Source organism: Pseudophryne corroboree, chromosome 7 (genome assembly GCF_028390025.1).
Source record: "Pseudophryne corroboree isolate aPseCor3 chromosome 7, aPseCor3.hap2, whole genome shotgun sequence".
Taxonomy (NCBI): domain Eukaryota; kingdom Metazoa; phylum Chordata; class Amphibia; order Anura; family Myobatrachidae; genus Pseudophryne; species Pseudophryne corroboree.
The window spans coordinates 316,305,109-316,331,069 of NC_086450.1; the positions used below are offsets into that span (position 1 = coordinate 316,305,109).

General features: G+C 48.0%; 1 protein-coding gene across 1 annotated transcript in view; it reads left to right on the forward strand.

The window, feature by feature from the left end:
- NUBP1 (NUBP iron-sulfur cluster assembly factor 1, cytosolic) overlaps positions 1–25,961 on the forward strand; it is a 153,876-nt gene that overhangs the window by 103,887 nt on the left and 24,028 nt on the right. Inside the window, exons 4-6 of the mRNA XM_063934281.1 lie at positions 5,696–5,764; positions 6,133–6,165; positions 14,765–14,855. Coding sequence (XP_063790351.1) covers positions 5,696–5,764; positions 6,133–6,165; positions 14,765–14,855 — 193 coding nt within the window. The remainder of the gene's footprint in view (positions 1–5,695; positions 5,765–6,132; positions 6,166–14,764; positions 14,856–25,961) is intronic.

The window sequence follows — 25,961 nt, forward strand, 5'->3', positions numbered from 1 at the left end:
AGAAAAATTGACTCGCTATTTATCCTGTATGCACCCAACAGGCTGGGTGCTCCTGCTTCTAAGCAGACTATCGCTCGCTGGATCTGTGACACGATTCAGCAGGCGCATTCTGCGGCTGGACTGCCGCATCTTAAATCAGTGAAAGCCCATTCCACAGGGAAGGTGGGCTCATCTTGGGCGGCTGCCCGAGGGGTCTCGGCTTTACAACTTTGCCGAGCTGTTACTTGGTCAGGGGCAAACACGTTTGCAAAATTCTACAAAATTGATACCCTGGCTGAGGAGGACCTGGAGTTCTCTCATTCGGTGCTGCAGAGTCACCCGCACTCTCCCGCCCGTTTGGGAGCTTTGGTATAATCCCCATGGTCCTTACGGAGTTCCCAGCATCCACTAGGACGTCAGAGAAAATAAGATTTTACTCACCGGTAAATCTATTTCTCGTAGTCCATAGTGGATGCTGGGCACCCATCCCAAGTGCGGATTGTCTGCAATACTTGTATATAGTTATTGCCTAACTAAAGGGTTATTGTTGAGCCATCTGAGAGGCTCAGTTATATTCATACTGTTAACTGGGTATAGTATCACGAGTTATACGGTGTGATTGGTGTGGCTGGTATGAGTCTTACCCGGGATTCAAAATCCTTCCTTATTATGTCAGCTCGTCCGGGCACAGTGTCCTAACTGAGGCTTGGAGGAGGGTCATAGTGGGAGGAGCCAGTGCACACCAGGTAGTCATAAATCTTTCTAGAGTGCCCAGCCTCCTTCGGAGCCCGCTATTCCCCATGGTCCTTACGGAGTTCCCAGCATCCACTACGGACTACGAGAAATAGATTTACCGGTGAGTAAAATCTTATTATTTCCTTTTATTAATTCATGAGCTATCATTTCTAGGATAATACCCAAGTCCTAATAATATATTCTAATCCAGTATCGCTGCCACCGCTCAGTGTATTAAGGTCCTTATTCAGAGTTGAATGCAGCCGCTGCGTGCCGGATTCAGAAGGTCTGCTTCGCACGTGCAGCGGCTACAGTGTACATGTGCGACCCGTCACCATGCGATCGCATCCTGGAAGCATGCGATCGCAGAGTGATTGACAGGCATCTGGCTGACTGCTACGTGGCATTGGGGGGAAGGGAGGGCATGATATGCAGCCGTGTCATGGCCATTTTTCGGGGCGGGCCAATGACATCGCCTGCATTTCCTGCGATAGGAAACATGTTACCTTCCGGGGTCGTCCGCTATTTTGTTTTTTTGCGATGCTGAGTTGGCCTTTCCCTATGCTGGGCGGGTACCAGCACATGGTTTCAGTGGTCGCAGATTTTGCTGCTATATCTAAATCTGTGACCAACTCTGAATAACTCCCTAAAGCAGAGATTTTCAACCTTTTACAACTTGCGGCACACTGAACAAGATTTAAGTATTGCCAAGTCGCATTCAAATATAATGGTGATGCATGGTGCAGTTGCATGTCCTAGGATGTTGTGTTGCAGCTTCTCCATAGGTTATGCCTGGCCACATCTGAGAAAGCCAGAAGAGCCCAACACTGCCCGGGTCCAAATTTGAACTGGCTCTGCAACCACTAAACCCACCAGTATTGATCGTTCCAGGGCCTCAGCAGCAAAACACTGACGGGCCTGGCTGTGCTTCTATGGCGGCACACGTGGAGACTGCTCAGGGCACACTAGTGTGTCACGGCACAGTGGTTGAAAAACACTGCCCTAAAGCCACTGAGAGCCCATTAATCTTACTTATATATTGGCACAACTCTGTGTCTGTATATTTACACAGTTAATCGCAGCCATACTGATATAAGGTTGCAAGTAGTACAAATGCTCTATCTCTGATCAGAGACACATTTACTAATCGGGTTTTAGACCCAATTAGAATTTATTATTGCCGCAATAAAATTAAAATAAACTTTTTGTCAGAAAGTACTAAAAATAACATGCAGGGTTAGGGGCTGCAAAAGGGCTTCAACCCTGAGAGGAGTAAAGAAGTGAAATGATCTCAAAAGCAATCAGTTTGTTTCTCTATGGTGGTCCAGTGCCACTCTGCACATGTGCGTTAACGACTCCTCCAGGGAATCTGACACACTGCATGCACACAGTGCCAGATTTTGGAGCTTGCTGAAGGCTGTGCAGAGGAATCAAAATATCCCTCTCCTGAGTATATGCCGTCATAGCAATAAAGCGTATTAAACCATCTGAGTGTTTCAAATTGCCTTCCATGACGTGAGAGCAATGCATTGGATCAAATCCACCTGAAAGAGCCAAACTCCTTGAAACCCTCACCAATTTTAGACTTTAACATCTTAAAAGACCTCAATAACCAGGTGAAATTTCAAATTCTGCTGAGAAACAGGTTCACACCCTTATCACCTAATAATGGTGTAAACCACAGCTGGACTGACACAAAAACGGCAATAAAGGAGTCCCTCAGACAGACCATAGATCTCTAACAACACCTTACACTTAGTGGAAAATTGTGCACAAGTTAAAAACATTAACCATAAACTCTACCTGCGCCTGAATGGACAAATTACAAAACAAGTCAAAGCAGAAAAAGAAGCATGGTGGAAAGGAAAAGCCGAAGAAATGGAAGAGGCCAGAAGAAAGAATGATTCACGGCTGCTGTACAGCATATTACTCAGCTGCAATGGAAATTGTTTAATCTCCACCACAAACGTCAAAGACCCAAATGGCCAACATATTAAATCAATGAGCTGCAAACTTGAAAGATGGCAAGAACACTTTAAGCTCCTATGAAATTGCCCCAGGCCTGAAAACTTAGACCCTGAGTTACTTGGAAACAATGACCTTCAATATTCCGAAAGCAGAAGAAATGAGACAAGTAATTAATGAGCTATAGAATGGAAAAGCACCAGGCATTGATAACATCCCAGCAGAAGCTTTAAAAGCAGGAGGAGAGGGAATAGCCAACTTATACCCCTTTTCCACTAGCTCTAAAAACATGGGTAAATGCGCGGGCGCATTTACCCGTGTTTTTTTTTCTAGTGGAAACGGCTCCCCCTGCAAATTCCCGGATCAAGTGATCCGGGAATTCTACCCGGGTAGCTTGCAGGGTTGAATACGTGTTCAACCCGATAAGCTTTATAGTGTAAACCGAAGCGGTGTCGATGCGACACTGCTCCTGTTCACAGTGTATGGAAGGGCGGCGCTGGGAGATCATGTGATCTCCCGGTGCCGCCCCTGCCGCGTCAGCAGCAGCGTCACCAACCCGGCAATATGCCGGGGTGGTGAGCTCCGTGTAGAAGGGGGCTCTAGCACGGGTTGCAGCCGTGTCAGGCTCCCGGCTGTGACCCATGCTAGCAAGTGGAAAAGGAGTATTAGAGACATATATGCAGTTACCTGGAAAGACTTCTGTGTGCAAGAAGACTTCAAAGATAACATCATAATTCCTGTTCACAAAAAAGGTGACCCTACAACCTGTAAAAACTACAGAGGTATAAGTTTACTAACTTCCTGTTGCCTCCATTCCCTTCCTCACATCATGTAAGTGCCCCTGTGAAATTATAAAAAAAATTTTTTTACAGTTTCTTGTATAGCGCAGCACATTATGTATCTCCTGATATACTCTGTACTGCTGGGGAACCGTGCTGCTTCCACTATATAAAACTCAGTGTGTGGGTTTGTCCTGCCTGCATTCCCCTCCTCACATCATGTCACCACCCTGTTACATGCAGCCCTGTCATCACTGACATATCATGCATGTCCTGATGTAGTCTGTGCTGCTGGCCCACCCCTAGGGGTGCTAGTGGTGTGTTACCCCCACAGTGTTTGTTCCCAGAGTGTAAGTCATATGTGTAGCAAGTTTGGTGTAAATTGCTCAAGGCATTCCAGAGTTATGTTGTCTGCTGAAAAACTCTGTGCTGCTGTCCCACCGCTAGGGGTGTCTTACCCCCACAGTGTTTGTTTCCAGATTGTAAGGCACATGTGTACCAATTTTTGAGTATATTGCTCCAGCAATTCCGGAGTTATGCTGTCTTCCGATATACTGTGTGCTGCTGTCTCCCTCCCCCATATATATATATATATATCTATACTATACTATACTATACTATACTATACTATACTGTATAATATATATGTTATCTCAGTGGGGACACACAAATGTGGGATTCTGAATTTTGGATAAGGAATACTAATCCTGTAGTACATAGCTGCAATTCATAAGATTATGCAGAAACTGTATTTTCTATATATTATGAAAATAACTGCCTTGATATATAGGGGCAGATGTATTAAGCCTGGAGAAGTGATAAAGCGGTTGCGAGTGCAAGGTGATAATGCACCAGCCAATCAGCGCTAATATGTAAGTTGACAGGAGGTGATTGGCTGGTGCATTATCACCTTGCACTTATCACTGCTTTATCACTTCTCCAGGCTTAATACGTCTCCCCCATAGTCCTCTAAAGAGAACAGCAGCAAAGTCTAGTGATGATAAGCTCCTGTTAGGGCTAAAACACACTACCCGGTTTTTGCCGGCCCGGAAAAAGCCGGACGGCTTTTTCCCGTGCCGGCATTGTAGTTAACAGTGTGAGGGCTAGGGTCCCTTCACACTGCACGGCCCCGGCCCGGCTGCCGGGTTGCAGCCGGGTCTCACCACTGGAAGGTCCGGCGGCCAGGCGGCCGCCGGGCCGTCTTTGCAGCCAGTGAACCGTGTGTGTGAAGGGGAGCTTTCACACACAACGGTTTTTTCTCAAGCCGTGTCTGATGCTGCGCATGCGCACAGCATTACACACGGCTCAAAGCCGTTCTGTGTGCGAGACTCTGCCGGTTTCTCCCGGATGGCAAAAAGCCGGACAAAGTTTGTCCGGCTTTTTGCCATCCGGGAGAAACCGGCCAGTGTGTTACAGCCCTTAGGGCCGAAACACGCAAGGCGGCTGGCGCTGCCCGGCAAACACCCGGCCGGCTTTAAACCGCTGCCGTGATGTAAAGACACATGCAGCGCAATGTGTCCTTACACACGGCACGGTCCCGGCCCGGCTGCCGGGTTGCAGCCGGGTCTCACCACTGGAAGGTCCGGCTGCCGGGCCGGCGCCTGGCCGTCTTTGCAGCCAGTAAACCGTGTGTGTGAAGGGGAGCTTTCACACACAACGTTTTTTTCTCAAGCCGTGTCTGATGCTGCGCATGCGCACAGCATCACACACGGCTCAAAGCCGTCCTGTGTGACAGACTCTGACGGTTTCTCCCGGATGGCAAAAAGCCGGACAAAGTTTGTCCGGCTTTTTGCCATCTGGGAAAAACCGGAGTGTGTGTTACAGCCCTTAGGGGTTCACTATGGTATGCCGGCGGTCAGGCTCCCGGCGACCAGCATACCGGCGCCGAGGAGGCCGACCGCCGGCTTACCGACAGTGTGGCGAGCGCAAATGAGCCCCTTGCGGGCTCGCTGCGCTCGCCACGCTACGGGCACGGTGGGGCGCTACGGGCACGGTGGGGCGCTACGCGCGCCACGCTATTTTATTCTCCCTCCAGGGGGGTCGTGGACCCCCACGAGGGAGAATAAGTGTCGGTATGCCGGCTGTCGGGATCCCGGCGCCGGTATACTATGCGCCGGGATCCCGTCAGTCGGCATACTGAAGACCACCCCCTGTTAGAATAGCACAGAAAGATTGTGGTGTCAAACACACTTTTCTATTATGCAAAGCTCAATTATTTTCAATTTCTTTTTTTACAGATTGCTTTGCTTGATGTGGATATCTGTGGTCCATCTATTCCAAAAATCATGGGTCTGGAAGGAGAACAGGTAACTGAATCAAACCTCTCACTTTATGGGGCTTTTAAGTGATATGATGCATGTAAATTTATTATATGAGGAAAAGTGACTACTTGTATAAACAGCTGTAAAATATGTTCTTATTTGTCTCCCTGTGATATTGAAGTCCTGAAAGATCACTATATTATTAACTATGTCAGCTTGTACATACATGTTCCATCCAAGAGTGACATCACTTCTAATATATAAAAAATAAATGTATGTTTGTTGCTCAGTTATGACCAAACTTTTGAAACAAATTATTTAACTCTTGGCATAAGAATAGTTTAGAGGCCAGTTAAGAACATAGCTTATGTGTTTTCCCATAGCTCCCACTCACACTTCCGTTTTTTTAATAGGTTCACCAAAGTGGCTCTGGATGGTCACCAGTTGTAAGTATCTGTGTCCTTTTAATAAACGTACATGTTTTTGAACTTGGTTCCTGGTATAAGGGAGAACAACAATGTATAACCTATTGTAAAATTGTAAATTTTGGGAAGCCACAAAGGTGATCCTTGACTATATATTGAAGGCCACAGACTGGCCACTTTTATACAGTCTGTGGAACTCTGATAAGACATTTAGTAGTCAATTTTTTTTTTTTTTTTTATATTACAGTTACAATATTCCTTATATAGGTTGAGTATCCCTTATCCAAAATGCTTGGGACCAGAAGTATTTTGGATATCGGATTTTTCCGTATTTTGGAATAATTGCATACCATAATGAGATGTTATGGCGATGGGACCCAAGTCTAAGCACAGAATGCATTTAAGTTTCATATACAGCTTATACACACGGCCTGAAGGTCATTTTAGCCAATATTTTTAATAACTTTGTGCATTAAACAAAGTGTGTGTACATGCACACAATTCATTTATGTTTCATATACACCTTATACACACAGCCTGAAGGTCATTTAATACAATATTTTTTATAACTTTGTATATTAAACAAAGTTTGTGTACATTGAGCCATCAGAAAACAAAGGTTTCACTATCTCACTCAAAAAAAAAAAAAAAACCCCGTATTTTGGAATATTACGTATTTCGGAATATTTGGATATGGGATACTCAACCTGTAATATGCAGTTTTGAAATTGAAACAAAATAAGCTGCTTGTATAAGTGGCTACTCAGCACCAGGTGCATTTTGCTGAGGGCAATGAATAAGGCTTTAGAGTGACCCCATGCTTTTCATAGCAGATATTAATCACTGATTATACTTGCCGACATGTCAGGTGGGAGGTGCAGGGGATTGCACCGTTAACAGTAGCACCGACAGGGGGGTGGGGTGGTTGGCAGCTTGCCCACTTACCTCCTCTCCCCCTACCCCTCTCACCTGTCAGTCGCCTTTTAGTGTCCCCAGCCTGGGCTGCAGTGTGTAGGGTGGCTGCTGCCGCCAAGCATTCGCTGCGGCCTTCCATGTCTGTGCAGCTGGCGGTGGTAGCATTGGCACTGATCGCTTCCCCCTCCTGATCTGCTCCTGCCCGGTGTGCACTATGGCGCCCCCTATAAAGTGCATGGTAGAGCGATAAAAACAAAAATTTAATTACAAAACATATTTATTTATTTTTTTGATGGTGGTCATGCCCCCTTAAATCAGGCCATGTTTGTGGTGGTCATGCCCCCTAAATCAGGCCATGTCCCACCTGGTCCCAGCCATGCTGTCTACGACCATGACCCTTGGACAGGAAGGCTAGTTTATCCTATCTAGAAACCAGGCAAGCTCCTTTAAAATTCGGGAGTCCCCCAGACATTCTAGGAGCATAGACAAGAATGGATGACTATTGTGCTAGGAGCACTGGTACCGTGATAAACTGGAGATATTTGTCCCATGTTTCTGGCCTGTGTATTTTAAACCCCCAGGAACTGTCTGTCTGTGCTAAACAGACTTGATTAAGTCTGAGCCATGGAGGTCCCAACTTGTAATGTACAGGACTTAAGGGATCTACTGCTAAGGTCTTAGGGATTAATTTACTAAGATGGGAGTTCTGTTTAAGATGGGATGCTGCCCATAGCAAGCAATTAGATTCTACATCTCATTTATCTAGCACCTTCTAGAAAATAATACCTGGAATCTGATTGGTTGCTATGGACAACATCCCATCTTAAACAGAACTCCCATCTTAGTAAATTTAACCCTTAGTGCCAAATAAAATGGGACACCTTAATAGGTCTTCCATGCCTCGATGGGTCAGAGATGTTTTGGCTGCACTAGGAAGACTTACACAATATAAAGCAGGTGTTTTAATGTTATGGATGATCGATTGTCAAGTTTAACGATATCTGAATTGAAGCCCCATAAATGGGGTCTGCAAAAAATTTGCCTCCATATGACTTGGCTGTGCTGGTGAGGCAGATGATTAGTATGACTGGAGGGGGGGAGGGTAGGGGGTGACAAACGGTACAGACTGCTGGCAAGTTTGATCCCGTGAAGAGGAGTCTGTGTTGTGCGGTTAGAGGTGCATGGTGGTACAGATTAATAATATGATGATACAGATGAATAACAGAGTGGACATCCTGATAAAGGAGAGAAGAGTCAAAGTTTGCAAGCGGCTCATAAATCAGCAGTTATCTTATACAATCTGCTTATATCGGCTGATGATGTGCCCTTTAGAGGCAGAAATCTGATCACACTATACACATCAATGTTTGACCATGTCTCTGCCAGCCTCGTCATCTTACAAGTGTTGATGTAACAGTACGACTGATGTGAGGCGCAGTCTAAAAGCCGTGAGCGGAAGCAGTGGTCTACTTGCTGTGGCCTAGCAGGAAATTAGGATTAAATATAGAACATTACGCACGTGAGAGTTCTTGATACTTATTGAATCACCCTCTTAGTTAGGATAGGCAACCCTCACCTGATATCTTTCTAATAGGGCCAGGTATTCCAATATCTACTTCCCTCTGGTTTGGAATGATAGTTTCTATAACTAAATGCATTCTTAGCCATTAGACATATGCTGATTGCTAGCCTGTGCTGACATGTAACTGATCCCAAAGTATGGCTTGAGGGCGCTTCTAAATATTAGATTACGTATGCTTCTTTAATAAAAACCCTTCTCTGATGAGGGTATATCTGCTGGATCCACCCAGGGTGCTGACAACTTCAGCTGTTCTGACAAATGGTACAGTTTGGCCAGTAAACAAACCATTCCCCACATAACTATTCTCATAGAATTCTCCTCTCAAAACATAATTAAATTATACATTTCTCTAACGTCCTAGTGGATGCTGGGGACTCCGTAAGGACCACGGGGAATAGCGGGCTCCGCAGGAGACTGGGCACTCTAAAGAAAGATTTAGTACTATCTGGTGTGCACTGGCTCCTCCCTCTATGCCCCTCCTCCAGACCTCAGTTAGAATCTGTGCCCGGACAGAGCTGGGTGCTTTTAGTGAGCTCTCCTGAGCTTGCTAATAAGAAAGTATTTTAGTTAGGTTTTTTTATTTTCAGAGAGCTTCTGCTGGCAACAGACTCTCTGCTACGTGGGACTGAGGGGAGAGAAGCAAACCTACTAACTGCGGCTAGGTTGCGCTTCTTGGCTACTGGACACCATTCGCTCCAGAGGGATCAAGCACAGGACCTGACCTTGTCGTCCGTTCCCGGAGCCGCGCCGCCGTCCCCCTCTCAGAGCCAGAAGACAGAAGCCGGCAGAAGCGGAGAAGACATCGAAATGGTCGGCAGAAGACTCCTGTCTTCACACGAGGTAGCGCACAGCACTGCAGCTGTGCACCATTGCGCCCACACTAACCCACACACTCCGGTCACTGTAGGGTGCAGGGCGCAGGGGGGGGGGGCGCCCTGGGCAGCAATTGATACCTCCTGGCGAAAACTGCATATAGACAGTGGGACACTGTTATATGTATGAGCCCCCGTCATTTATTTTACAGAAAATCGCGGGACAGAAGCCCGCCGCTGAGGGGGCGGGGCCTTCGTCCTCAGCACTCACCAGCGCCATTTTCCTGCCACAGCTCCGCTGAGAGGAAGCTCCCCAGGCTCTCCCCTGCAGAATCACGGTAGAAGGGTGAAAAAGAGAGGGGGGGCACATAAATTTAGGCGCATTAATCATAATACAGCAGCTACTGGGTAAACACTAAAGTACTGTGTAATCCCTGGGTTATATAGCGCTGGGGTGTGTGCTGGCATACTCTCTCTCTGTCTCTCCAAAAGGCCTTGTGGGGGTCCTGTCCTCATTTAGAGCTTCCCCTGTGTGTGGGGTGTGTCGGTACGCGTGTGTCGATATGTTTGACGAAGAGGGCTATGTGGAGGCAGAGCAAGTGCAGTTGACTGACGTGTCGCCGCCGACGGTGCCGACACCTGATTGGATGGATATGTGGAAGGTGTTAAATGATAATGTAAACTCCTTACATAACAGGTTGGATAAAGCTGATACCTCGGGCCAGTCAGGGTCTCAACCCATGCCTGATCCTACAGCGCAGAGGCCCTCAGGGTCTCAAAAGCGTCCACTATCCAAAATGGTTGACACAGATGTCGACACGGATTCTGACTCCAGTGTCGACGACGATGATGCAAATTGCAACCGAAAATGACAAAAGCTATACGCTACATGATTATAGCGATGAAGGATGTTTTACACATATCAGAGGTAAACCCTGTCCCTGACGAGAGGGTTTATATGTATGGGGAGAAAAAGCAAGAGGTGACTTTTCCCCCTTCACATAAGTTAAATGAATTATGTGAAAAAGCGTGGGATTCCCCAGATAAGAAAGTCCTGATTTCCAAGAGGTTACTTATGGCGTACCCTTTCCCGCCAGAGGACAGGGTGCGCTGGGAATCCTCCCCTAGGGTAGATAAAGCTCTCACACGCTTATCTAAGAAGGTTGCCCTGCCGTCGCAGGATACGGCCACCCTGAAGGATCCTGCAGATAGAAAGCAGGAAAGTATCCTGAAATCTGTTTATACACATTCAGGGACTCTACTGAGGCCGAAATTGCGTCGGCGTGGATGTGTAGTGCTGTAGCAGCGTGGACAGATAATCTGTCTGAGGAAATGGATACCTTGGACAGGGATACCATTATGCTGACCCTGGGGCATATAAAAGACACTGTCCTATATATGAGGGATGCCCAGAGGGACATTTGCCTACTGGGCTCTAGAATTAATGCAATGTCAATTTCTGCCAGGAGGGTCCTGTGGACTCGGCAGTGGACAGGTGATGCCGACTCCAAAAAACAAATGGAGGTGTTACCTTACAAGGGTGAGGAATTGTTTGGGGACGGTCTCTCGGACCTGGTTTCCACAGCTACTGCTGGGAAGTCAAACTTTTTGCCATATATTCCCTCACAACCTAAGAGAGCACCGTATTACCAACTGCAGTCCTTTCGCGCACAAAGAAGCAAGAAGGTCAGAGGTGCTTCCTTTCTTGCTAGAGGCAGGGGGAGAGGAAAAAAGCTGCACCTTACAGCTAGTTCCCAGGAACAGAAGTCCTCCCCGGCTTCCACTAAATCCACCGCATGACGCTGGGGCTCCACGGGTGGAGCCAGGAGCGGTGGGGGCGCGTCTCCGACATTTCAGCCACCAGTGGGTTCGCTCACAGGTGGATCCCTGGGCTATACAGATGGTGTCTCAGGGATACAAGCTGGAATTCGAGGTGATGCCCCCTCAACGTTACCTAAAATCGGCCCTGCCAGCTTCCCCCATAGAAAGGGAAGTAGTGATAGCGGCAATTCACAAGCTATTTCTCCAGCAGGTGGTGGTAAAGGTTCCCCTTCTTCAACAGGGAAAGGGATACTATTCCACAATGTTTGTGGTACCGAAACTGGACGGTTCGGTCAGACCTATATTAAATTTAAAGTCCCTGAACGTTTATCTGAAAAGATTTAAGTTCAAAATGGAATCGCTCAGAGCGGTCATTGCAAGCCTGGAAGAGTTGGATTTTATGGTGTCTCTGGACATCAAGGATGCTTACTTGCATGTCCCCATTTATCCGCCTCATCAGGAGTACCTCAGATTTGTGGTACAGAACTGTCATTACCAATTCCAGACGTTGCCGTTTGGGCTCTCCACGGCACCGAGAATATTTACCAACGTAATGGCAGAAATGATGGTGATCCTGAGAAAGCAAGGAGTCACAGTTATCCCATACTTGGACGATCTCCTCATAAAGGCGAGGTCAAGGGAACAGTTGCAGATCAGCGTAGCGCACTCTCAGGAAGTGTTGAAACAGCATGGCTGGATTCTGAATATCCCAAAGTCGCAGCTGATTCCTACGACGCGTCTGCCCTTTCTGGGCATGATTCTGGACACAGACCAGAAGAAGGTGTTTCTCCTGACTGAGAAGGCTCAAGAGCTTGTGACTCTAGTCAGAGACCTCTTAAAACCGAAACAGGTGTCGGTGCATCACTGCACGCGAGTCCTGGGAAAGATGGTGGCATCGTACGAAGCCATTCCCTTCGGCAGGTTCCATGCGAGGATCTTTCAATGGGATCTGTTGGACAAATGGTCCGGATCGCATCTTCAGATGCAGCGGCTGATCACCCTGTCCCCCAGGGCCAGGGTTTCTCTTCTGTGGTGGCTACAGAGTGCTCACCTTACTCGAGGGCCGCAGGTTCGGCATACAGGACTGGGTCCTGGTGACCACGGATGCGAGCCTCCGAGGGTGGGGGGCAGTCACTCAGGGAAGAAACTTCCAAGGGTTGTGGTCAAGTCAGGAGGCTTGTCTGCACATAAATACCTTGGAACTAAGGGCCATATTCAACGCCCTGAGTCAAGCGGAGCCCCTGCTTCGCAACCAACCGGTGCTGATTCAGTCAGACAACATCACTGCGGTGGCTCATGTAAACCGCCAGGGCGGCACAAGAAGCAGAGTCGCGATGGCGGAAGCCACCAGGATTGTTCGGTGGGCGGAGAATCACGTGCAAGCACTGTCAGCAGTGTTCATTCCGGGGGTGGACAACTGGGAAGCAGACTTCCTCAGCAGGCACGACCTTCACCCGGGAGAGTGGGGACTTCATCAAGAAGTCTTCATTCAGATTACAAATCGATGGGAACTACCACAGGTAGACATGATGGCGTCCCGTCTCAACAAAAGCTACAACGGTATTGCGCCATGTCAAGAGACCCTCAGGCGATAGCTGTGGACGCCCTCGTAACACCATGGGTGTTCCAGTCGGTCTATGTGTTTCCTCCTCTTCCTCTCATACCCAAGGTGCTGAGAATCGTAAGAAGAGGAGTGAGAACAATACTCATTGTTCCGGATTGGCCAAGAAGGCCTTGGTACCCGGAACTGCAAGAAATGCTCACAGAGGACCCATGGCCTCTGCCTCTCAGGCAGGACCTGTTGCAACAGGGGCCCTGCCTGTTCCAAGACTTACCGCGGCTGCGTTTGACGGCATGGCGGTTGAACGCCGGATCCTAGCGGAAAAAGGCATTCCGGAGGAAGTTATTCCTACGCTGATAAAGGCTAGGAAGGACGTGACAGCAAAGCATTATCACCGCATATGGCGAAAATATGTTGCTTGGTGTGAGGCCAGGAAGGCCTCTACAGAGGAATTCCAACTAGGCAGATTTCTGCACTTTCTACAGTCTGGAGTGACTATGGGCTTGAAGTTGGGATCCATAAAGGCCCAGATTTCGGCCCTATCCATTTTCTTTCAAAAGGAACTGGCGTCTCTTCCTGAAGTTCAGACGTTTGTTAAGGGAGTGCTGCATATTCAGCCCCCTTTTGTGCCACCAGTGGCACCTTGGGATCTCAACGTGGTGTTGGGTTTCCTAAAATCCCACTGGTTTGAACCACTTAAGACCGTGGAGCTAAAGTATCTCACGTGGAAGGTGGTCATGCTGTTGGCCTTAGCTTCGGCTAGGCGTGTGTCAGAATTGGCGGCTTTGTCATGTAAAAGCCCCTATCTGGTTTTTCATATGGACAGGGCAGAATTGCGGACTCGTCCCCAATTTCTACCAAAGGTGGTGTCATCTTTTCATTTAAACCAACCTATTGTGGTGCCTGCGGCTACTCGTGACTTGGAGGATTCCAGGTTACTAGATGTAGTCAGGGCTTTGAAGATTTATGTAGCCAGAACGGCTGGAGTCAGGAAAACTGACTCGCTGTTTATCCTATATGCCCCCAACAAGTTGGGGGCTCCTGCTTCAAAGCAAACCGTTGCCGCTGGATCTGTAACACGATTCAGCAGGCTCATTCTGCGGCTGGATTGCCGCATCCAAAATCAGTGAAAGCCCATTCCACAAGGAAGGTGGGCTCTTCTTGGGCGGCTGCCCGAGGGGTCTCGGCTTTACAGCTTTGCCGAGCTGCTACTTGGTCGGGTTCAAACACATTTGCAAAATTCTACAAGTTTGATACCCAGGCTGAGGAGGACCTTGAGTTTGCCCATTCGGTGCTGCAGAGTCATCCGCACTCTCCCGCCCGTTTGGGAGCTTTGGTATAATCCCCATGGTCCTTACGGATTCCCCAGCATCCACTAGGACGTAAGAGAAAATAAGATTTTACTTACCGGTAAATCTATTTCTCATAGTCCGTAGTGGATGCTGGGCTCCCGTCCCTAGTGCGGACTTTCTGCAATACGTGTACATAGTTATTGCTTAATAATGGGTTATGTTATGTTGGCATCCATTGTTGATGCCCTGTTGTTGTTCATACTGTTGACTGGATAAGTGTATCACAAGTTATACGGTGTGGCTGGTATGAGTCTTACCCGGGATTCCAAAATCCTTTCCTTATAATGTCTGCTCTTCCGGGCACAGTTTCCTTAACTGAGGTCTGGAGGAGGGGCATAGAGGGAGGAGCCAGTGCACACCAGATAGTACTAAATCTTTCTTTAGAGTGCCCAGTCTCCTGCGGAGCCCGCTATTCTCCATGGTCCTTACGGAGTCTCCAGCATCCACTACGGACTATGAGAAATAGATTTACCGGTAAGTAAAATCTTATTTTTACATGGGTGACACTTCTAGTCTACATATAGAAGGATATATGTTACATGTATATGATATTGTAATTCCTATGCTTGTGTTTCAGTATGTTGAAGACAATTTGGCTGTGATGTCTGTTGGGTTCTTGCTCAGTAGTCCTGATGATGCAGTCATATGGAGAGGACCTAAAAAAAATGGTTTGTATTGAACGTTATATTATGTATTTCAATGCTTCAAGACTTTGTGTCTAAACTGAAATAAAACCCTGTGAAATAAACTGGATAATAGCATGACAAGGACACGGCACTATTGTATGTATAACAGTTGTCTATTTCATTTAGATCAAAAAAATTGCTCCAAGCATTGGTTTTTGTTGTTGTTGTAATTACCATTAAATTGCTTTCTCATGTAAGTCACTAGGGATAGAGGATGGTTGGCATAAGGGGCACATATATCAACGGGCAAATCACAGTCCTCTTCCTGCCTCGATTTGCCGATTCTTAACAAGAAATTATCAGGATCGGCCAGTTGGGTGTTTTACCATGCTGGATTTTACATGGATAGCCAATCATCAGTGTTACTAATCAGTGTTTTTGATCACCGTTCGGCATTATGGATTCGATCAGCTGATGTATGGTCCACAATAGGCCTTGCCTCGTGAAGTTAGAAATTTAGTAGCAACTAATTCCTCCTACTACTGGCCATGACTTCAGGATGGCCATTAGGACTAATGCAGACTGCAAGGAGAAGCCCAACTATAACAAAAGCCACTTGCCAAATGCCCCAGTAGTGGGAAAAATACTTCTGTCGCTTAGTGAACTGCTTGAAAGAGGAATTCAATGATAAATAAAAGAAATCTAGGAGGAACACAGAACATCTGTACATCGCAAAGCTTTCCATCTTAAAACGGTATGCGGTCAGCATACCGCTCGTCGGGATCCCGGTATGCCTGTGAGGTAGGCGATTCCCCCTCTATGGGTGTCCACGACACCCATAGAGGGGGAATATAACCTGAGCGTAATGAGCCGCAAGGGGCTTCGTTGCGCTCGCCCCCCCTGCCGTCATTCCATTGCTCGGTATGCCAGTGTCGGTATATCCGTGTGGCGGTCTACCATACTGATCCCCTTAAAACTGTAGGAAGCAAATGAAAGCCAGTCAGACTTAACAAAAGCGCAGCGCCAAATTTTGTGTCTGCTAGTACAACTGTATCTATTTGTAATCTTTGAAGTGTATGGGGGAGACTGTCGCTGCCATGCACAGCTACTACAGAGAAGTCTAAAAATCCAAGGTTTGCTTACTATCTGGGCACAGTTTTGACTCTATTATAGGAGAAGATGAGACATTTACATTTAGAGATACCATTGATGCTTAATAATCAGCTAATGTATCCAGAGAGAGAGATTCAGTATTCTACCTCTGCTAGATCCAGAAAGAAATATGAGCTGGAGCTTCTAAATAATACTCTTGAGGATGTGCTGTAGATTCACTGAATCAAAATCCACCACCTGAATATGTAAAGAAGAAACAAAAAAGAATAGAGAACACCACCTAAGGAAGAAATTCAGGCATTGACTGCAAAACAGCTTTGTCTTGATGGATAACAAGAAACCCTACCCTACAGGCAGAGCCCCCAACTTAGAAATGTAGTTCTGGTCACAGGGAAGTTGTCTCTCCATGTTCGTAGCTCATTCTCGGTATCCACTATTTCTCTAACGTCCTAGAGGATGCTGGGGACTCCGTAAGGACCATGGGGACAGACGGGCTCCGCAGGAGACATGGGCACTTTAAGAAAGAATTTAGTTCCTGGTGTGCACTGGCTCCTCCCTCTATGCCCCTCCTCCAGACCTCAGTTTGATACTGTGCCCAGACGAGCTGGGTGCTTTTCAGTGAGCTCTCCTGAGTTTACTGATTAGAAAGTATTTTGTTAGGGCTTTTATTTTCACGGAGCTCTGCTGGCAACAGACTCCCTGCATCGAGGGACTGAGGAGAGAAGCAGCCCTACTCTCTGAAGCTAGGTCCTGCTTCTTAGGCTACTGGACACCATTAGCTCCAGAGGGATTGGTACGCAGGATATCACCCTCGCCGTCCGTCCCAGAGCCGCGCCGCCGTCCCCCTCGCAGAGCCGGAAGACAGAAGCCGGGTGAGTATGAGAAGAAAAGAAGACATCACAGGCGGCAGAAGACTTCATGATCTTCACTAGAGGTAACGCACAGCACTGCAGCTGTGCGCCATTGCTCCACACACCTCACATAATCCGGTCACTGTAAGGGCGCAGGGGGGGGCGCCCTGGGCAGCATTTGGGGCCTCATATTGGCAAAAAGAACACCTATATACAGCTGGGCACTGTATATATGTAGGAGCCCCCGCCAAAATTACTGTTTTAAGCGGGACAGAAGCCCGCCGCCGAGGGGGCGGCGCTTCTCCCTCGGCACTCACCAGCGCCATTTTTTTTCCACAGCACCGCTGAGAGGAAGCTCCCCGGGCTCTCCCCTGCTGATACACGGTAGAAGAGGGTTGAAAAGAGAGGGGGGGGGCACATAATTAGGCGCAAAAACTATAACATACAGCAGCTACCTGGTTAACATTAAGTTACTGTGTTATTCCTGGGATATTATAGCGCTGGGGTGTGTGCTGGCATACTCTCTCTCTGTCTCTCCAAAGGGCCTGGTGGGGGAACTGTCTTCAGAAAGGACATTCCCTGTGTGTGTGGTGTGTCGGTACGCTTGTGTCGACATGTCTGATGAGGAAGGCTATGTGGGAGAGGAGCGGGAGCAAATGAATGAGGTGTCTCCGCCGACGGCGCCGACACCTGATTGGATGGATATGTGGAAGGTTTTAAATGATAATGTTAATTCCTTGCATAAAAGATTTGACAAGGCTGATGCATTGGGACAGTCAGGGTCTCAACCCGTGCCTGACCCTCTGTCGCAGGGACCGTCAGGGTCTCATAAGTGCCCACTATCCAAAATTGTTGACACAGATACCGACACTGATTCTGACTCCAGTGTCGATTACGATGATGCAAAGTTACAGCCAAAATTGGCTAAATCCCTTCGATATATGATTATAGCAATAAAGGATGTTTTGCACATCACAGAGGAAACCCCTGTCCCTGACATGAGGGTGTATATGTATAAGGGAAAGAAGCCTGAGGTAACTTTTCCCCCCTCACACAAACTGAATGAGTTATGTGAAAAAGCTTGGGATTCTCCAGATAAGAAAATGCAGATTTCCAAACGGATTCTTATGGCGTATCCTTTCCCATCAACGGATAGGCTACGATGGGAATCCTCCCCTAGGGTGGACAAAGCTTTAACACGCTTATCCAAAAAGGTAGCCCTGCCGTCCCAGGATACGGCTACCCTCAAAGATGCTGCTGATCGCAAACAGGAGGTTACCCTGAAGTCCATTTATACACATTCGGGTACCTTACTAAGACCGGCAATTGCGTTGGCCTGGGTGTGTAGTGCTGTAGCGGCATGGACGGATACCTTATCTGAGGAATTGGATACCCTAGATAAGGATACTGTATTATTGACCCTGGGGCATATTAAAGACGCTGACCTATATATGAGAGATGCTCAAAGAGACATTAGTCTACTGGGTTCTAGAATAAACGCTATGTTGATTTCTGCCAGAAGGGTCCTGTGGACTCGGCAATGGACAGGTGATGCCGACTCAAAAAGGCATATGGAGGTTTTACCTTACAGGGGTGAGGAATTGTTCGGGGAAGGTCTCTCGGACCTGGTCTCCGCAGCTACAGCTGGAAAGTCAAATTTTTTGCCTTATGTTCCCTCACAGCCTAAGAGAGCACTGCATTATCAAATGCAGTCCTTTCGTTCACAAAGAAACAAAGTCCGAGGTGCGTCCTTTCTTGCCAGAGGTAGGGGCAGAGGAAAGAAGCTGCACAACGCAGCTAGTTCCCAGGAACAGAAGTCCTCACTGGCCTCTACAAAATCCACCGCATGACGCTGGGGCTCCACTGGCGGAGCCGGGCCCTGTGGGGCCACGTCTTCGGAATTTCAGCCACATGTGGGTTCACTCCCAGGTGGATCCTTGGGCAATAGAAATTGTGTCTCAGGGTTACAAGCTGGAATTCGAAGAGGTGCCTCCTCGCCGGTATTTCAAATCGGCCCTACCATCTTCCCCCCAAGAGAGGGAAATAGTGTTAAACGCAATACAAAAATTGTATCTTCAGCAGGTGGTGGTCAAGGTTCCCCTCCTTCAACAGGGAAGAGGTTATTATTCGACCATGTTTGTAGTCCCAAAACCGGACGGTTCGGTCAGACCCATATTGAATTTAAAATCTCTGAACCTATACTTGAAAAGGTTCAAGTTCAAGATGGAATCGCTAAGAGCGGTCATCGTAAGCCTGGAAGGGGGGGATTTTATGGTGTCACTGGACATAAAGGATGTGTACCTTCATGTCCCCATTTATCCACCTCATCAGGCGTACCTAAGATTTGCGGTACAGGATTGTCATTACCAATTTCAGACGTTGCCGTTTGGTCTCTCAACGGCCCCGAGGATTTTCACCAAGGTAATGGCGGAAATTATGGTGCTCCTGCGGAAGCAAGGTGTCACAATTATCCCGTACCTGGACGATCTCCTCATAAAAGCGAGATCAAGAAAGCAGTTGCTGATCAGCGTATCTCTTTCATTGAAAGTGTTACAGCAACACGGCTGGATTCTCAATATTCCAAAGTCGCAGTTGGTTCCTACGACTCGTCTGCCCTTCTTGGGCATGATTCTGGACACGGACCAGAAGAGGGTTTATCTCCCGATAGAGAAGGCCCAGGAACTCATGAATCTGGTCAAGAACCTATTGAAACCAAAACAGGTGTCAGTGCATCATTGCACTCGAGTCCTGGGAAAGATGGTGGCGTCATACGAGGCCATTCCCTTCGGCAGGTTCCATGCGAGGACTTTCCAATGGGACCTACTGGACAAGTGGTCCGGGTCACTTCTTCCGATGCATCGGTTGATCACCCTGTCCACCAGGGCGTCACCACTGTGGTGGCTGCAGAGTGCTCACCTTCTCGAGGGCAGCAGATTCGGCATTCAGGACTGGATCCTGGTGACCACGTACGCAGGCCTCCGAGATTGGGGAACAGTCACACAGGGAAGAAATTTCCAGGGTCTTTGTTCAAGTCAAGAGACTTGTCTTCACATCAACATCCTGGAGCTAAGGGCCATATACAACGCCCTACGTCAAGCGGAGACCTTACTTCGCGACCGACCAGTTCTGATCCAGTCAGACAACATCACCGCAGTGGCTCATGTAAACCGCCAAGGCGGCACAAGGAGCAGAGTGGCAATGGCGGAAGCCACCAGATTTCTTCGCTGGGCGGAGAATCGTGTAAGCACACGGTCAGCAGTGTTCATTCCGGGAGTGGACAACTGGGAAGCAGACTTCCTCAGCAGACACGACCTACACCCGGGAGAGTGGGGACTTCATCCAGAAGTCTTCGCACAGATTGTGAGTCGGTGGGAACTGCCACAGATAGACATGATGGAGTCCCGCCTCAACAAAAAGCTACAAAGGTATTGCGCCAGGTCAAGAGACCCTCAGGCAGTAGCGGTAGACGCCCTAGTGACACCGTGGAGTCTATGTATTTCCTCCTCTTCCTCTCATACCAAAGGTGTTGAGGATAGTAAGAAGAAAAGGAGTGAGAACAATCCTCATTGTTCCAGATTGGCCAAGACGGACCTGGTATCCAGATCTGCAGGAACTGCTCACAGAAGATCCGTGGCCTCTTCCTCTAAGACAGGACCTGTTGCAACAGGGACCCTGTCTGTTCCAAGACTTACCGCTGCTGCGTTTTACGGCATGGCGGTTGAATGCCGGATCCTAGCAGAAAAAGGCATTCCGGTTGAGGTTATCCCTACGCTGATAAAGGCTAGGAAGGAAGTAACAGCAAAACATTATCACCGTATATGGCGAAAATATGTTTCTTGGTGTGAGACCAAGAATGCTCCTACGGAAGAATTCCATCTGGGTCGTTTCCTTCACTTCCTACAAACTGGAGTGAATTTGGGCCTTAAATTAGGTTCCATTAAGGTCCAGATTTCGGCCCTATCCATTTTCTTTCAAAAAGAATTGGCTTCTCTCCCAGAAGTTCAGACTTTTGTAAAGGGAGTGCTGCATATTCATCCTCCTTTTGTGCCTCCGGTGGCACCTTGGGATCTTAACGTGGTGTTAAGTTTCCTAAAGTCACACTGGTTTGAACCACTTCAAACGGTGGAGTTGAAATATCTCACGTGGAAGGTGGTCATGTTATTAGCCTTGGCTTCAGCTAGGCGAGTGTCTGAATTAGCGGCTTTGTCACATAAAAGCCCCTATTTGGTTTTCCATATGGATAGAGCAGAATTGCGGACCCGTTCGCAATTTCTGCCAAAAGTGGTTTCATCTTTTCATATGAACCAACCTATTGTGGTGCCTGTGGCTACACGTGACTTGGAGGATTCCGAGTTACTTGATGTGGTCAGGGCTTTGAAAATTTACGTAGCCAGAACGGCTAGAGTCAGGAAAACTGAAGCGCTGTTTGTCCTGTATGCATCCAACAAGATTGGTGCCCCTGCTTTAAAGCAAACTATTGCTCGCTGGATTTGTAACACGATTCAGCAAGCGCATTCTACGGCTGGTTTGCCGTTACCAAAATCGGTCAAGGCCCATTCCACTAGGAAGGTGGGCTCTTCTTGGGCGGCTGCCCGGGGGGTCTCGGCACTACAGCTGTGTCGAGCTGCTACTTGGTCGGGTTCAAACACTTTTGCAAAATTCTACAAGTTTGATACCCTGTCTGAGGAGGACCTCATGTTTGCTCAATCGGTGCTGCAGAGTCATCCGCACTCTCCCGCCCGTTTGGGAGCTTTGGTATAATCCCCATGGTCCTTACGGAGTCCCCAGCATCCTCTAGTACGTTAGAGAAAATAAGATTTTACTTAAAGGTAAATCTATTTCTCATAGTCTGTAGAGGATGCTGGGCGCCCGTCCCAAGTGCGGACTTCTTCTGCAATACTTGTATGTAGTTATTGCTTCAATAAGGGTTATGTTATAGTTGCATCGGTCTTGAACTGATGATATGTTGTTTTCATACTGTTAACTGGGTAGTTATCACAAGTTATACGGTGTGATTGGTGTGGCTGGTATGAATCTTGCCCTTGGATTAACAAAATCCTTTCCTCGTACTGTCCATCTCCTCTGGGCACAGTTTCTCTAACTGAGGTCTGGAGGAGGGGCATAGAGGGAGGAGCCAGTGCACACCAGGAACTAAATTCTTTCTTAAAGTGCCCATGTCTCCTGCGGAGCCCGTCTATCCCCATGGTCCTTACGGAGTCCCCAGCATCCTCTACGGACTACGAGAAATAGATTTACCGGTAAGTAAAATCTTATTTTTGAAAGAGACCTACTGTACTTGCAACATATAAATCACTTCAAGTCCTAGAACCGTGCTGTACTTGCAGAGAGAAAATGGTGAGAAACCCCTGGAAGGATGTCTGAGCAGGAGAACTATAGACACTGCTGCTTTTGAGGCACTGTGACTTCACTCCTGGAGTCTATTGGCAGTGGCCTATCTGCAAGTTTATGCAAATGGCCTGTGTACATTTGTGTGGCCTAATGTGCAAAGACTGAGATGGCCACTTTTAGTGCCCGGGCAACATGTAATATTAGTTGGCGAATCCTTACATGCCACCTTTGGTTGCACCACCAGTTTCTCCATCTGATGACTAACTATGTTTGCAGCTGTGCATCTGTGAGTGCAGCCGTTTGCATTGAAATGCCAAGACACTCCGATGATATGCACACTGAACGGCCCATTTTTGCGTGCATTAGTAGCTATCGCCCAGATACCGCCAAGGAACACCCATCACTTTTATCCAACACTTTCCTGATGCCATCTGAATCGATCAGAACAGCACCTTTTGTGTGTATGCTCAGTAATATGTGTTCACGTAGTTGAGCAGTTATTTGCAACTGTGTATATCTACATTGCATGCAATTCTTAATCAGGCCCTAAACAGAGTCCGGTACAGATGTGTCCTCATACATCTTTTCTGCAGTAATGCCAAACAGCCTTCTTGGCATGGTAGATCGTGTGAGACTCTTCTAGAATTGTTTTTTTTTTTGTTGTGTTTTTTGTGGGGTTTTTTTGCATTTTTTTTTGCAAAAAATGCAGACTGTGCTTATTAATTTGATATATTACACTTGTATATGTGTGTGCGACTGTACACAAAGTGCTGTAGCAACCACAGCTTTTTTCCAGTACAAGTTCTTTCTTCTCCGTGTACATACTCAGTCACACACTGGCCCTCATTCAGCGGCCGAATCCAGGTTGTCTGCACATGCGTACCGGCCGTTGTGCACAACTTTACACATTGCGGCTGCATCCAGGAAGGCTGTGACCACAGTGTGATTGACAGTGGCGACCGTTACGTGGCATTGGGGAGCAGGGCCTACTTGAACGAGGACTTGTCGGGAGCATTTTTAGGGCGTCTTAGTGACGTCACATGCAACTGATCCGAACAAAAAATGGCGGTCGGCCGCTTGACAGCCAGGAGTCAGCCATAGTTCTGAGGCATCTGCAATCTAATTGAGAGGCGGCCTCACACATGCTGGGCAGCCTTGCCCTGTGCTGGGTAGCCCCAGCATGTGTGGAGATGAACGCAGATCTGGCTGCGTATGCAGTGATCTGAGTTAATCTATGAATAACCCCCAATATACAAGTGTCCTATATCAAATGAATCCGCACAGTCTCCTTGTGTGTTCTAGCTGCATTGTATTGCAAGCTAGACACTGTTTTAAGGGGGGGGGAAAGACGCCCAACGTTAGCAGAGTTGTACGGGACCTGGTGGCTCACTTACACCAGGCATCTCGCACTGCATGTCGTATTGAGGCTAGATGTATAAAAACACAACTGTATATAGAAAGTCCAGGAGCCCGAGAATGGAGAATACATTAGGTGAGAGATATTAACCTTCAAACGGATGGAGGAAGATGTACAATAGCTAGCTGTGTCAAGTAACTACTACACCATCAGCATCCAATGCCAGGGGTCCTTATAATGATCTTCAAACCACAGGACCTTATTCTCTATTAGGCACGCTCTGGATATAGAGCCCATTTTACTGGCATCTTTATTCCTGCAACTTTGTACGTAACCCAGTTCTCCACTCCTGGATTATGTTGAATGTGGGCTTACACTCAAGCTTCTGTAGGTACCTTGTGGCCTCTGCCATCCTTAACTGCCCCTTTTGCCCAATTTCAGTTGCTCTATACTATGACAGTGGCAATGGTTGTGTTTCCACTCATTGGATATTAGGGTAGTAATCCAGTGCATAACGTCATTGAGGATCACTCTTCGTTAAAGGTCCTGAACACAGATAGGAAGTCTAGTACAACCCAAGTGCATTTAAAGTGTTTGCAAAGACTGCCCTAAAGACATGGGACATGTCTGATGCAAAGCTTCTACAAGTGCAGCAAGTGTCTATCTTCATGCATATGGTCACCCCGCCCACCCCATGCTCGGTGCAAAAGATCTGTCTGAAACAGGCATCCAATCTTCGTCCTCACACCCCAAACAAGCCCGGAAGTCTGCCTACATGTGCACAACACTCCCACAAGACTGCAGAGATACTCCCATTTCACCGACAAAAATAAGCAGTCATGCACGGAGCGATCCGCCCGCTATTGTATCCTCCATAAAGGTGCATATACATAGTGTTGTGCATGTGCAGTCTGCGATCACTTTCATCTGCGCACCTTCTTCTAGCTGGTGGGGGGAGGGAATATATCTTCTACATATTCCTGGGGATTCTGTATGATATACCGATGGACAAGATGCCGGCGGTCAGAATACAGACACGGGCATCCTGACCATCAGAATACCGACAGCCCCCCAAAAAGTACCCTAACCCTCCCCTGCCCCCTACTGAACCCTCCCCGCTTGGTGCCTAACCCTACCCTCCCCTTGTAAGTGCCTAACCTTAACCCCCCTCCCCTGTACCTAACCACCCCCTTCCCGTCCCTGCACCCTAACACCGCTTCTAATGCCTAAACCTAAGCTCCCACTCCCCGTGGCAGGACACGAGTGCGCCCCACTAGAAGAGCGTTTGGGAATACTGGCATCTGTATTTTGACGCAGAGATCCCAATCTCAGTCAGGATTTTGGTGCCGGCATTATGCCGCCGGTTGGGATTCTGGCGTCAGTATTTCGGCTGCCGGGATCCCGTCTAGCAGCATTGTAACTACATCCTATTCCTGGCACTGGAAGGTGGGGGTTACTGCAGGTGGCTGGCAGTGGAAGGTGGGTGTTACTGCAGGTGGCTGGCACTGGAAGGTGGGGGTTGCTGCAGGTGGCTGGCACTGGAAGGTGGGGGTTACTGCAGGTGGCTGGCAGTGGAAGGTGGGTGTTACTGCAGATGGCTGGCAGTGGAAGGTGGGGGTTGCTGCAGGTGGCTGGCAGTGGAAGGTGGAGGTTACTGCAGGTGGCTGGCACTGGAAGGTGGGGGTTACTGCAGGTAGCTGGCACTGGAAGGTGGGGGTTACTGCAGGTGGCTGGCAGTGGAAGGTGGGGGTTACTGCAGGTGGCTGGCAGTGGAAGGTGGGGGTTACTGCAGGTGGCTGGCAGTGGAAGGTGGGGGTTAGGTTATTGCAGGTGGCTGGCAGTGGAAGGTGGGGGTTACTGCAAGTGGCTGGCAGTGGAAGGTGGGGGTTACTGCAGGTGGCTGGCAGTGGAAGGTGGGGGTTACTGCAGGTGGCTGGCACTGGAAGGTGGGGGTTACTGCAGGTGGCTGGCAGTGGAAGGTGGGTGTTACTGCAGATGGCTGGCAGTGGAAGGTGGGGGTTGCTGCAGGTGGCTGGCAGTGGAAGGTGGGGGTTACTGCAGGTGGCTGGCAGTGGAAGGTGGGGGTTACTGCAGGTGGCTGGCAGTGGAAGGTGGGGGTTACTGTAGGTGGCTGGCAGTGGAAGGTGGGGAATACTGCAGGTGTGAGTTCAGGAGCCTGCTAATGGGAAGTTTGGGGATGCTTGTGCTATGGGTGGCTGGGTGTTGGGATATATCTTTCTGCAATATGTGGTTTGTGTCAAGGAGATGTATGTCTTTCTGTGCAATAGGTCTGCATTGTTGGGGTGTATTTCTCTGCAGTATATTTCAGCAGTGATCGTTTCTATTTAAAAAAGATTTGTGTGTTGATCAAGGGAATTAAAATGTAAGGTATGATCCATATTATTCTTTATGTATCCTTATTAGTACTGTATTATTGTATAGCTTTTTGTTTTTTTTAAAGCATGGCTAATACATTAT